This window comes from Odocoileus virginianus, chromosome 6 (assembly GCF_023699985.2).
Source record: "Odocoileus virginianus isolate 20LAN1187 ecotype Illinois chromosome 6, Ovbor_1.2, whole genome shotgun sequence".
NCBI lineage: Eukaryota > Metazoa > Chordata > Mammalia > Artiodactyla > Cervidae > Odocoileus > Odocoileus virginianus.
The window spans coordinates 89,133,674-89,148,468 of NC_069679.1; the positions used below are offsets into that span (position 1 = coordinate 89,133,674).

At 41.7% G+C, this 14,795-nt stretch overlaps 1 protein-coding gene across 5 annotated transcripts in view; it reads right to left on the reverse strand.

Annotated features, from left to right (window-relative positions):
* The window catches only part of SPG11 (SPG11 vesicle trafficking associated, spatacsin), a 73,402-nt gene extending 62,786 nt beyond the window's left edge, over positions 1-10,616 (reverse strand). For all 5 annotated transcript variants that reach the window (XM_070469800.1, XM_070469799.1, XM_070469801.1 and 2 more), the window contains exons 1-6: positions 10,389-10,616; positions 7,813-7,997; positions 6,665-6,889; positions 4,789-4,990; positions 996-1,133; positions 357-805 (exon numbers count right to left, since the gene is read on the reverse strand). In XM_070469800.1, coding sequence (XP_070325901.1) covers positions 357-805; positions 996-1,133; positions 4,789-4,990; positions 6,665-6,889; positions 7,813-7,997; positions 10,389-10,591 — 1,402 coding nt within the window. In that variant the 5' untranslated portion in view covers positions 10,592-10,616. The remainder of the gene's footprint in view (positions 1-356; positions 806-995; positions 1,134-4,788; positions 4,991-6,664; positions 6,890-7,812; positions 7,998-10,388) is intronic.
* Positions 10,617-14,795: the final 4,179 nt, after the last annotated feature.

Below are 14,795 nucleotides of genomic sequence, written 5' to 3' on the forward strand. Positions count from 1 at the left end.
AGTCTAGGTAGTGCAGGCCAAACAAAATAAATCTGAGTTCATACACGGTCCACGAGCTACCAGCTTGCAACCTCTGCCTACATAGACTGAAGTCCCGTGAAAGACCTGCGAGGCTAAAAACCAACCTTTCTTAAACTCTTTCTGACTTAGTATCCTAAGCATTTAGCTGAGCAGAATTAATCTTAACTAAAAATCAAACACAAGGACAACAGTACTAAGAGTAACACCGAATTTTCTCCATCAAAGCTTAGGCTCAGAGGTGCGAGCAGGCACCAGCACCACTCAGGCAGCAGAAGTAAAACCGGCATTAGGGCAGCCCTCAGTGTGGATTTCAACCTGTTAAAAGATGTCCTCACCTGTCAAGACGAGGCACAGCTGCCGGTCTCCACCACTGTCTACAGGAATACATTTTTTGCCCAGCAAAAAACACTGCGTACTCTGGGTCTCCAAGTCCCACAGGACAATGGTCCAGCCTGTCCTTTCCCCTGCCCAAGTGAACAGTGCAGTGAAGCCTGTCACAGACACACAGGCAAGCTCAAGGGACTCCTCCTGTTCCCTGATGTGCATCCTTTTCCACACTCTTCCTGGACCACTGGTCCTGGCAGGGCCTTTCTGTGGAAAGTTACACGGGCTGCATGTGACATCCTGTGGAATGAAGGCCCCATCTGACACACCGGTACTGCGGTTGCCAGATGCGGGGGACTCCGGATGTGAAACATCCTGGTACCATGGAGCACGGCAGGAACCTTCCAGCTTGGAGCTCTTTATTGTTTCATTCAGTGATGACAGCTGGGCTTTCCAAGACCTGGGAAATAGGACAGAACTCACATCTGTGATAGTGAAAGGCAGTAAGTGAGGCATTAAACCAAGCAAAAATGCACTTAGGGAAATAAAAGTATCTACTCTGTAAAGACTTAAGTGAAAAGGTTTGGTGTCAGCCTCACACACACACACAAAAATGAAATAAAGTAAATCTAAAAAGGAGCTTTCTGTACCTATCAATTCGGAAGGAAAACTTGGTCAGTTTCATGTTGTAGTCAGAATTAACAGGATCATCTTCATCTATCCCCTGGGGACCTTCAATAGGGATGTCTTGTAGAGTTTTTTCACATAACAGGTGTCCTGGGTATTGCCTATGTTTTAAAAACAATAGCCATGGTAAAAAGTGATGGTCAAACCCAAATCCATGTTATTGCCTCTGCTGTTAAAAATGGAAAGGGAAATGGTGTGGAGGTGTTACAGAGCAGAAACAGTATAGACAGTAAGTTTCGCTGACCTAGACGCCTTACCTCCATTGCGTCAGACACACTGATAAAGCTATGTTGTGTATATGAAGCTAATAATATAACATTATATGGTAATTACATCAATTAAAAAAATTTTTACCCTTAGGGGAAGTTAGTTTTATGAAGAAACAAGAGCACGTATTATCTACTACAATGTAGATGTGAAGCTAAAAACTTTTACCTGAACTAATGTATTTGAATTTTTCAACAACCCTATGAGGTAAATATAAGCCAGTTTTGTAGCTGTAGAAACTAAGGCTCAAAGAAAACAGTGCAGCTGAATCTGAGCCAGGTAAATGTGACCTAAGCCCAGGCGTTTAATCGCCCACCACCACAGAGTGAGATTTAGGCTGAGACCAGGGAAACACATAATAGCTAGGAAAGCAAAGTCTGAGTGCAGGTGCAGATGCAGACTGTATATAAGATGAGGCTGGAGAGCTTTGCAAGAGACAAATGGGGTCAGGCTTTATGGGTTACTAAGGATTGTTAGCTTTCATCTTGGGGAAGGAGGAAAGAAGCTAGAGAAGGGCTTTAAGCAGAGAAGCCGCATGATCAGACACAGGGGAGTGGCTGTGGGAGACCGGCATGTATGTAACCCCCGAGCACTTAGTTAAATTATTAACCGTTTCAACAATTTGAAGGTAACAGCGTGACTTGCATTTGTCAAAGAGATGATGTTAGAGAAGGCAGGGTGAAAATGAAGAAATATGATCTGTGGAGAAGGCTGTTCCCCTGCCAATAAAAGATATATACTCTGTCCCCACATGTTCATACCTGCCTACACTCTGAAAAGATGTGCACTTTAACAACACCACTCTGGCTACTCAGATTCAGAGGGTGAATCTGGGGGGGGGGGGGGGGAAGAACAGATACAGTGAGACCAATTATGAGGTTGGTAAGCTAGTTAGGATAAGTGATGACAGCAGCATGGATCAAAGTGATGACAAAAGAGTTAAGAAAAGTGGAAAAGATTCAAGAAGCCCTCAGGAGCTAGAATGACTAGGACCTGGTGATTAGATGGACGTGGATACTTAAGAGGCTGGAGATCTAGAAAAGACAGGAAACAGAAAATGGTCCCTGAGAAGGAGGGAAGGAATGGGATTCAGAGCACACACAGAGGGATGGGCCTGCATGGGAGCAGGGAATCCCTTCCCTGTAACAGGACAGAAGAAGGAGAAGATGAGGGCAGGAAAGTGAGAAATTTCATGTGAGAAACTGAAGGAGCTCCCATGAGATGGGGTCTACTTCCTTTATAAAGTAGGAGGTAAGGTCATCCAAGAACAGTTGGGGGTAAAGAGATGAATAAAGGTTTGAGAAAAACGGATGTTTAAAACATTGCTGTAGAAAAAAAAAAAAATGCACTCATGAAAAAAATCACTGTAAAGTTTCCAGGCAACAAGAGAGACCGCACAAAGCAGGAGTGTGAACTTTCAGTGGCACCAACTTTTATCTGCGGTGTTCTCACAAGTGCTCAGTTGTGTGGATGAAGGGAGTAAGACAGAATTAAAAAACATGTTGGATCAAGTGCTATCACACAGCAGGAACAAGAGTTTAGGGCGCATTCAAAAAAGTGAATACAATGACAGGTCACAGAATCTATGCTATAAAAAGAGGGAAGTGAAGACAGAGGGAGATGCAGTCGTCACTTGTGATGTCAGTGTATGGGAATTCCAGTGAAGTCAGACGAGACAAGTGGGGGTACCTGAGTAAGCAAAATGTAGTTCAGGAAGTTGTGGTCAGAGTGGCATGTGTGGAAAAGTGATTTAGGGGAGGAATAGTTTCGTATACTGACAAAGCCCAGGTTATGACTATGAGAATGGACAGCTAAGGTAAACCGTAAGAAAAAGCTACTGACAGCAAACTGAATGAACAAATCACATGGAGCTTACATGAGCTTACAAACTCTATAGGAAACCCAAAACATTGGAGAAGTAATGAAAGACTACACAATTAAGTGCTAAACTGTAGTTCAAAGCAAAAAGTGCCAAAGAAGTTCAAAGAGAAGAAAAATTATAAAATGAGCAGAAATTTACAAGTGGAAGGGATTTTAGTAAGGAATGACTTCATAGAAGAGGTGGATCTCAGAGTGGGAATAGGACTTGATAAAACGAAAAGGGGTGGCTGATATTCCATATGGCGGGAAGGAAGAACTAGGGCTGGAGGCAGGAATGGAAAAAATACTTTTAGGTTTCAGAGTATACTTAGAAAATATATAGAATCAAGTTCCTCGAGAAGTTATACTAATTAAAGAGCACTCACGTAGATAAGTAAACAAATAGAGATAGATTTGTTTATTTAGATGGACAGCAAAGATCCCCAAATTGACTATAGGGAAGGGAGCAGAAGTTATTCACTGGCTGATGTTACAGTGGCTGAGTTCAAAGGAATTTATCCCAAGGAATGTGCCTGGTGCCCCCTTCAGGGTTCTCTTGGGGTACTGCCAAAACACCCAGAGGAACAGAACCCTGCACTCAAGGATCAGGGGAGGTAAGTGGGTTTTCCTTCCTCTTCACCTGTTTTCCAAGGAAACTGATTAGGAGGTACCTCCTACTCTACATATACAAGATGTATTTCAGTCAGTGAAAATGGCCTGCTGATACACAAGCATACAATCTGAAAACGTGATAATCATCCCGGCTTAAAAATTCTAAACAAATATGTTAAACAGCCATCGAAAACAAGTGAAAAAAATCACAGTACTAAGAAGCTCTGGCTGATACGTGAGGATGAAATTAACTCATTGAAGTACATTCTCAATTACTCAAGGATATGTTTATTTCATTCATATTAAGCTAGGACCAAAAATCCTAATGGCTTGAAACATCCCTTAATTCTGAAAGTCATAAATGTTGATTAGCCTACTTGCAAGTTGCAATAAATAGATGCTGTGTACATGGATATGCACAGTGTACATGGATATGCACAATCAGATACAAACATATTCCTTTCCAACATAAGATAAGAAGCAACTAGAATTTCTAAATCAAAAAGCTACACACAGAAGTAATCAATTTTCACTAAAATGTTCAGAAAGTTGCAGGTGTGGGCCCTCCAAGGGAAACACCTGAGAAAATCCTAAGATGGAAAAAGGTGGATCCCATAGGCGGCCAGGACCATAAGCCACATAAGATACAATTCTAACAGGGTAAATCCCATTTTTCTTCTACTCTGGTGTTGGAAAGAAGTGAGGAGATTATGTATAATAGCTAAGAGTTTTTAAAATTGTGCTTGGTTACTTTTTACATATGATGACATAAGCTATCTATAATATAGATCAAAATAAAAACTTGGCTATGCATCCAGGAACAAAAAGTAGCCAGTGGTCATCTGTACATATTTTTATATAGTAACAAGCTCACTATGTAGTACCTAGAATGTTATCAATTAGATAGAGGAAGAAAACTGGTTAAAAGAAAGGAAAAAAAGGCTAACAAGTACATTTTTTAGCCTCTTATGGCTCTAATTATTTACCTCAAACTAGAGAAGGAAGCAATCCACATACCTGAAGTACAAATTCAAGTTAAGAGCAACTGCAGTGCTGGAGACGCCCACAACCACTACAACATCCAGGTCCTGAGACACTTTCAGTGAAGTAAATGAAGAACTCCTGGCTGGCTCCTGTTGCTGCTCATTACACGCATCTTCTTGAGGAAGTGCTAAATCCACATGAGCTATTTGTCTACCATCCACAATGTCAAAAATGTCTTTGAGTTAAGAGTTAAGGAAAATGTCAGTCTTAAGTATGCCCAAACACTTAAAACACAGAACAGGACAGAATTGTAGATCTCATTGTTTCAATCTTGTAGGTATAATAACAGGAGAATGGACATTAAAGAACCCATCACGTTAGCCAGGTGACTATGACTTTAGTGACCCAATGAACAACTTGACAGAGAGTTTATTCAACAATGCTCGCTGAATCTCCACTCTGTGCCAGCCCCCGAGACATCACTAACAGTTTCCACTAGTGTTCTGCAACAGTGCTCTTCGAAAGAAACGGTGTGAGGCACATTTGTCATTGTAAATTTTCTAGCAGCCTTATTAAAAAAGTAAAAAGAAATCAGGGAACCTAATTTTAATACATTATTTAACCCAGTATATCCAAAATACTCTCTCTACATGTAATTAATATTAACATTGATACATTTTACATATTTTTTCAAACTGTTCAAATTGAGTTATTTTATACTTATAGCACATCTCAATTGGGACAATTTTCATTGCAATTATCTGGTCTGTATTTAGACTGCAAAAATTTATACTTAAGAACTTGAACAGTCAAGTCGTTCCAAACATATTCTAAAGTTCTCCAATAACTGAATCAAGTATCAGACATTACAGTAATTAAATACAAGTAAGAATTCAGTTTCTCAGTCACACTAGCCAGTTTCAAGTGTTCAATAGTCACATATGCCTACTGCCTACAATGTCAGATAGCGCAGTTCTGTAACCTGGCAATAAAAATGAAGTTAACCCAATATTCTGTTACACTTTTTGTAACAGCCTGTATTTTTACAAAAGAAATTTTAATACAGACTATGATATATATAAAATGCTACTACTTGGTCACTACCATGGTAGATCAGTGGTCAAGAATCTGCCTACAACGCAAGAGACACGTGTTTGATCCCTGAGTTGGGAAGATCCCCTGGAGGAGGAAATGGCAACCCACTCTCCAGTATTCTTGACTGGAGAATCCCATGGGCAGAGGAACCAACAGGCTACATCCCAAAAAGTTGGACACAACTGAACACACACGCATACAAACGATATATGTAAAATAGGGAAAAAGTGAAATAAAAGTTCTAAAAACACTACTATAAGGGGTCATTCTTCAAACAATCTTCAAATAATTTTTAATATAATCCTGCTGGTGACCTATGAATCTGCTAAGGACAAAAAATTCTGTGACAGTTTCCAAAAACAAACTTAAAATGGTTATGCAAACCATACGATTTCCTAATATAACAGAAGCATTAGAGGCAGTAAGAGATAAACATTATACTCATACACAAAAATGTGTGTATTACATCATAAGCAGTCATCTAAATCCCTCCTGGAACAAGCACAAAATGGACATTTAATAAATAATATTTTAAATAAATGGGTAATGCAGAATATACCCAATTTAAAAACATAAACTGGATGATTATGACTATGAAAAAATATATATTTATAAACTGAAAAATACCTGAATGGACTATAAAGCAATGCAGTTGAGTATCTGAAGCTCATGAACAGCTTTTTCTCTGAAAGTTTTACTGAAAAAGTAATCATTCCACCGATAGCCCAGACTCTAAACTCAAAAGCCTTAAAAAGGCTCATTTTCCTAGGTATTCTCCTCCCCCCGACATCAACATCTTTACCAAACAGGATACAGATCCAGCCTAAACTACTCAAAACAAAGAGAACTCCTCTGCAGAGCTGCGTGTCAATAATCCTGTCCACTGCCTGCGCAGGTAAGGGTAATGTGAAACAGCTGAGTACCCTAATCGCAGTATCTCTTTCAGGAAACATAACATGCAGGACAACACATTTGTTGATGAACAATAATGATGTGTTGTTGTGAAATGACAGAATTCTCAAAGATAGTAAGAAAATACCTATAAAACGAAAGAAATATTACATCAAACTCATGGGTCACAATTTTACAACTGGTAAATCTGGTGCTGTTAACATAACACAAACAGACAAAACAAAAAAGAATCAGCATTTATCTTAATCCAACTCTAGACAATTACTGATCAAACTCAGTTAAGCAAGTGGTCACTGGAAGGTAGGTAAGGGAATGAATAAAGATGACCTACGATCTCTCTGTGCCTTCTGTTTAAGGTCAGAGTGTGATGGAAAAACCCACAAGATGATTAAAAAAGGTTCCTTACCCACGAGACCGCATAAGAATGATCAGACTCTTTTTTTTTTTTTTAAAGGAAAAGAAGAAACATAAGCATGGTGGCAAGAATGCTACTGCCTTAAAAACAGATGCCAGTGTGCTTTGATTTCTGCTCCCTGAAGCCCTCAGGATAGAATGTAGCAAACAGCTCTGTGACCAGCCTAGATCAGCAGATTAACCCAGAGAAATATAACGGGCAGCCACAAAAGTGAGCCACATGTATAATTTTAAATTTTGCAGTAACTGCATTGAGAAAAGAAACAGGCTAAACTAATTTTATTATATTATTTAACTCATCTTCAAAACATCAACATGTAACTAATACAAAAGCTATTAATGAAATATTTTACTTTTTTAGTACCAAGTTTTCAAATCTGGAATGTACTTGACATTTAAAAGACATATTAATTCATATTAACTACATTAACAGCTTAACAGCCTCATGTAGCTAAAGCCTACTATACTAGACAGGGCATTAACAGCTTAACAGCCTCATGTAGCTAAAGCCTGCTATACTAGACAGGGCAAATATCCCTCCCTGATTTTACCTCTATAAGAACTATTCCTGAAATATATAAAATTACATAGTAAAGCAGATTCACACATGCTGAAAGACTACCTGCAAAAACTTACTGATATTTTGATCTTCAACAAGCTTCTGCAATGTCTCCTCACTATAGCTATACAAAACGGTTGCATCACATCTTCCATCTTCCAAATTAAATTCATAGATGAGCAGTTCATAATTTTCACTAACAGCAAGCAGTCTGGGCTTGTCGTTTGGTGTCCCACTGTGACGAGAATCCTCCCATACAAACCTAAGGAAAAAGTCTAGACTATTATTATATCCGACATCCACAATAATACTTACCCACAATGGTGAGGGTAAAATGAAAGAAAGAGTAGAGAACTTTTTGGTTCACCTAAGCTTTCATTCTATATACAACCTAACGGAATGTAATCTGTTCTAGATTTCGGCCCCCTTTCCCTTTCTCCTTCCCCTTTCTCACTTCTTTCCCCTCAACATCCTTCAGGGCAACACAAGAATACAGAAGTGGGTTGTGAAGAGGGGGCAAAGAGCAAGAAATGGTGGCTGCTCTCATTCCATTTCATCCTAAATCCGAACTGATGATATGCTTAAAGAAACTGTCATGCTCAAGGGTAAGTTTCAATAACCAAATGTCTATTATTTATAAGAGATGGTCTTCACAATTAACAAAAAATGTTCTGCTAGCATAAATGCTTTCAAAAATGATTATTTGTATTTATAGACTTCGAAGACTTTAAAGAGGCATATCATAGAATAGTTCTGTCCAACAGAACTTTCCATGAGATGGAAGTGTTGTTCTACGAATCAGCAAGGTCTAACACAAGTAGCCAACTGCCACATGGGGCTACTGAGCACTTGAAACATGCTCAGCGAGTGCAACCGATGAACTAAATTTTCAATTTTAAGTCACATGTGGCTAGTGGCTACCATATGGGGCAGTGCAGTTATAAAATATATAACGCAGTACAAAGTCAACACACCAACATGGCTAACAAGGAGGGAAAGAGGCTATGAATGCTACAGCTTCAAATTAAATAAAATTGTTACATTTAAAAATAAAAGAGCCCAGATTCCCAAAATAATGCAGATGAAGTTACCATGCTGATAAAATTTCATCTTTTTTTAAAAAAGGCTTTTTTCCACAAAAGTAATGTTTTATATCTAAAAACAGTGAACTCAGTGTTATGTCAGAGAAAAAATACTGACATTTTGTATTTTTGTCTTTATGCCTAGAATGACGTTTCATAAACAGCCAATACCTGACTACTTACACTGAAATCTGAAAATGTCAAATATGGAAATGGCTAAACAAATTAAAATATATTTAAAAGCAAAATACTGTGAAAGGAGTAACATCATTAGCACATGGGACCATATTGCCACGTGGAAAGACAGCTTTTTCAGTGAGCAGATTACAAAATGCACAGTGATTCAACAATATACAAAAGACTGTGTATATCGGCATAGTCTATCGACATGCGATGTGGGCAGAAAAGTAAAAGTCGCTCAGTCGTGTCCGACTCTCCTGCATTGCAGGCGGCTTCTTCTATCAGGGAAGCCCCACTGGTAGAAAAGTAGGAAGCAAATTCTGTACCCTATAAATTTGTCCGTATTTTTACCCTATGAATTATACGAATTAAAATTTAATTAAAAAAAAAAAAAGCTAAAACGTTGTCCTCCATGATCTTCCTCCCACTAATTTCATGCAATAGCTTACATATGCCCCCAATTATTTCATGTCAGTTCTGCTTATTTTCTGTTAGGATCTCTGACTCATTCCTCTCTTTACAGGACTGTGTTCATCGGTACTTAATAACATTGAATCAACTAACTTACGAAGGAGGGAGAATCCTTTTCCTAGCAGCTAGAGACCAGGAATAAAGAAAACATGAAACCCACTGAAGCATTCAGGGATTTACCAAACGAATCTCTACTGTAAGGCACTGTTATAAGAGCTGGAAACTGCAAGACTCTTCTTTGGCTACTAAAGTCGTAAAGAGAACATTTCTAAAACGTTCTATTAAAGACTCCAAAGCCTCGGACGGCACTCTTAAACTTAACGATATAAAATGTTAGAGTCACAAATGACTTAGTTTCTTTGTCTTCCCTACCACACAGCCTCAAGTGTATCAAGAACTGTCTTACTACACCTTTTAGGCACTACTCCTAGGTAACGAGCAGCGCGCATAATAAGCACTTGTCAGGAAAATACGTTAATGAGTAGAAAAAGCAGGCTCTATCTATTCTTCAAAGGGGAGCGGGGGGAGGAAGCCCAAACGTGAAGGAAACAGCTATCTGTATCGCGCATTAGAATAATAACAGGACAATCCAAATGAGATTATGCCCCCCCGGGCTGGCGTCTTCAACAGATTTAACAGAAGAAAATGTAAGTGGGGTACAGCACGGTGACGAGAAATCGAACTATGTCGAACGAATAAAAAGCTCAGCTCCCAAACAGGGACTCCTACAGCTCCCCGCGTGCGGAGGGTCTGGGTGCGGTCTCCGCCCGCCGGGAACAGGTGAGGTGAACACGACCATCTTGCGGCTCGGAGGGGGCCAGGCCCGCCTTAGGCGGGCGCCCCGCCGTCACTCCGCTCCCGCCGCCCCCAGGCCAGCAGAGGCGCGCTCCCTCACCGCCCCACCCGGCCGCAGCTCTTACTGCCGAAAACAGCCTTCCAGGCGGCAGTCGCCCCCACCTCGGCCGCCCGGCGCCAAGGGGAGCACGTGAAGGCTGCCTGCGGCCGTCAGACTCCCCAGGACCGCCTGGTCTCTGTGCAGCTGCGCCCGGGACCCCAGGCGCACTGCGGCCTCGGCGGGGACCGGCACCAACAAAACGGGAAGCACCCGCTCCTCCGCAGCCATCCTTGCCCGCCGTCCCTTCCGGCCCGCGCACCTCGTCGTGCGCCTGCGCGGTGCTTCCGACCCACTCTCCACCTCGTGACCCCCCCTCCCCCGCTGCGTCGTGCGCCTGCGCCGTGCGTCCGACCCACTCTCCACCTCGTGACCCCCACTCACCCCCGCCCCCCAACCCCCGTCGCGTCCCACGCCTGCGCGGTGCGCCGACCCTGTCCCCGCCTCAGGACGCGCGGCGCCGCGCCCACCCCAGCGAAAGCGTGTCTTCCTTTGTTTCAGGGCGAGAAAGGTGGCGGGGGTCTTTGTTAGGGGCCGAAGAGGGACGTGGCAACTATTTCCAATGTTACGTCATCCTCTGCTCTCTCACCCTTGCTGCCGCCCATCTACGGAGGCCAGCCCCTGCCTCTATCCACTTCCTCAGTTCAGCTCAGTCTCTCAGTCGTGTCCGACTCTTTGCGACTCCATGGACTGCACCACAGCAGGCCTCGCTGTCCATCACCAACTCCCGGAATTTACTCAGACTCATGTCGGTCGAGCCAATGATGCCATCCAACCATCTCATCCTCTGCCATCCCTTTCTCCTCCCGCCCTCAATCTTTCCCAGCATCAGGGTCTTTTCCAATGAGTCAGTTCTTCCCATCAGGTTGCCAAAGTATTGGAGTTTCAGCTTCATCATCAGTTCTTCCAATGAACACCCAGGACTGATCTCCTTTAGGCTGGACTGGTTGGATATCCTTGCAGTTCAAGGGACTCTCAAGAGTCTTCTCCAACACCACAGTTCAAAAGTATCAATTCTTCAGCGCTCACCCTTCTTCACAGTCCAACTCTCACATCCACACATGACTACTGGAAAAACCATAGCTTTGACTACTTGGACCTTTGTCGGCAAGGTAATGTCTCTGCTTTTTAATAGGCTGTCTAGGTTGGTCATAACTTTTCTTCCAAGGAGCAAGTGTCTTTTAATTTCATGGCTGTAGTCACCATCTGCAGTGCTTTTGGAGCCCCGAAAAATAAAGTCTGTCACTGTTTCCACTGTTTCCCCATCTGTTTGCCATGAAGTGATGGGGGCCAGGTACCATCTTAGTTTTCTTTATGTTGAGTTTTAAGTCAACGTTTTCTCTCTCCTCTTTCACTTTCATCAAGAGGCTCTTTAGTTCTTCACTTTCTGCTATAAAGGTGGTGTCATCTGCATATCTGAGGTTATTGAGATTTGTCCCAGCAATCTTGATTCCAGCTTGTGCTTCATCCAGCCCAGCTTTTCTCATGGTGTACTCTGCATATAAGTTAAATAAGCAGGGTGACAATATACAGCCTTGAGATACTCCTTTTCCTATTTGGAACCACTCTGTTGTTCCCATGTCGAGTTCTAACTGTTGCTTCCTGACCTGCATACAGGTTTCTCAAGAGGCAGGTCAGGTGGTCTGGTATTCCCATCTCTTTCAGAATTTTCCACAGCTCGTTATGATCCGCACAGTCAAAGGCTTTGGTGTAATCAATAAAGCAGATGTTTTCCTGGAACTCTTCTTGATTTTTCTATGATTCAACGGATGTTGGCAATTTGATCTCTGGTTCCTCTGCCTGTTCTAAAACCAGCTTGAACATCTGGAAGTTCATGGGTCATGTATTGCTGAAGCCTGGTTTGGAGAATGTTGAGTATTACTTTACTAGCATGTGAAATGAGTACAATTGTGTGGTAGTTTGAGCATTCTTTGGCATTGCTTTTTTTGGGGATTGGAATGAAAACTGACCTTTTCCAGTCCTGTGGCCACTGCTGAGTTTTCCAAATTTGCTGGCATATTGATTGCAGCGCTTTCACAGCATCATCTTTTAGGATTTGAAATAGCTCAACTGGAATTCCATCACCTCTATTAGCTTTGTTTATAATGATGCTTCCTAAGGCTCACTTGCTTTCGAATTCCAGGATGTCTGGCTTTAGGTTGATCACACCATTGTGATTATCTGGGTCGTGAAGATCTTTTTTTGTATAGTTCTTCTGTGTATTCTTGCCAAATCTTCTTAATATCTTCTGCTTCTGTTAGGTGCATGCCATTTCTGTCCTTTATTGTGCCCATCCTTGCATGAAATAGTCCCTTGGTATTTCTGATTTTCTTGAAGAGATCTCTAGACTTTCCCCATTCTATTGTTTTCCCTCTTTTTCTTTGCGTTGCTTTCTGAGGAAGGCGCTCTTATCTCTCCTTGCTCTTCTTTGGAACTCTGCATTCAAATGGGTATATCTTTCCTTTTCTCCTTTGCTTTTCACTTCTCTTCTATTCACAGCTATTTGTAAGGCCTCCTCAGACAACCATTTTGCCTTTTTGCATTTCTTTTCTTTGCGGATGGTCTTGGTCACTGCCTCTTGTACAATGTCACAAACCTCCCACCATAGTTCATCAGGCACTCTACCAGATCTAATCCCTTGAATCTGTTTGTCACTTCCACTGTATAATCATAAGGGATTTGATTTAGGTCATACCTGAATGGTCTAGTGGTTTTCCCTACTTTCTTCAATTTAAGTCTGAATTTGGCAATAAGGAGTTTATATTCATAGTCTGTGCCACAGCCAGCTCCCAGTCTTATTTTTGCTGACTGAATAGAACCTCTCCATCTTTAGCTGCAAAGAATATAATCAGTCTGATTTTGGTTTTGACCATCTGGTGATGTCCATGTGTAGAGTCTTCTCTTGTGTTGTTGGAAGAGGGTGTTTGCTATGACCAGTGCATTCTCTTGGCAAAACTCTATTAGCCTTTGCCCTGCCTCATTCTATACTCCAAGGCCAAATTTGCCTGTTACTCCAGGTATTTCTTGACTTCCTACTTTTGCATTCCAGTCCCCTATAATGAAAAGGACGTCTTTTGGGGGTGTTAGTTCTAGAAGGTCTTGTAGGTCTTCATAGAAACATTTAACTTCAGCTTCTTCAGCATTACTGGTCAGGGCATAGACTTGGATTACTGTGATAGTGAATGGTTTGCCTCTGAAACAAACATTCTGTAATTTTTGAGATCGCATCCAAATACTGCATTTTGGACTCTTTTGTTGACTATGATAGCTACTCCATTTCTAAGGGATTCTTGCCTCCAGTAGTAGATATAATGGTCATCTGATTTAGATCCAACCATTCCAGTCCATTTTAGTTCACTGGTTCCTAAAATGTCAATGTTCACTCTTGCCCTCTCCTGTTTGACCACTTCCAGTTTGCCTTGATTCATGGACCTGACATTCCAGGTTCCTATGCAATATTGCTCTTTACAGCTTCGGACTTTGCTTCCATCACTTCCATCACATCCACAATGGGTGTTGTTTTTGCTTTGGCTCCCTCTCTTCTTTCTTTCTGGAGTTATTTCCCCACTGATCTCTAGTAGCATATTGGGCACCTACCTACCTGGGGAGTTCATCTTTAAGTGTCCTATCTTTTTGCCTTTTCATTACTGTTCATGGGGTTCTCAAGTCAGGAATACTGAAGTGGTTTGCCATTCCCTTCTCCACTGCTTATTGGGCTGCTGTTTCTGCTTACAGACCCTGGGTGGTGCAGTGTCCTTGGGACTAGACCAATTCATCATGGTAGAGCTGACTTGATGCCGATGTCAAATAATACCATTATATTAATAACAGGCTGGGGAAAGGGTGGAAATGGTAGAGTTCCTGTTTCCTAGTTCTCTTTCCTTTAAGAACTATATGACCCATGATCACAGCAGCGGGGGCAAGAAGCGGTGGGTAGTGGGCACTTTGGAAAAGTCTCCTTAAGGGTAGCAGTGCCTTTCTTAGCACCTTCTCTTCCACAGCCGATGGGGCCGCACAACTCTCAGAGGGCAGCTCCTCTTCCTGCTTTGTTTCCCATCCTCCTCCTCTTGTAGGAATTTGTGAACTTTTTCTCTCCACCGTGCCTACCCTTCCCGCATGCCTTTATAGGAGTGCTTTCACGATAATATATATGTGCTTTCAGGATCATATATATATATATATATACACACACACACACACACACATATATATATATCACTTTTAAAATAGTCTTTAAACCTATACTGAGTACTACCTACTGTCAAAATTTCTCTGCTTCCCTTTCAGAAGATTCCAGATTGCCTCTTTCTGTAGTCAGCCCCTCTCCCCTTCCCTCAGCCTTTCTATTCATGCCTCCATCTCCAGCTCCTCTGTCCCTTAAGGTCAATGAACAGAAATGCCAAAACCAGCCATTACTTTTCTCTCTTCATTCCAC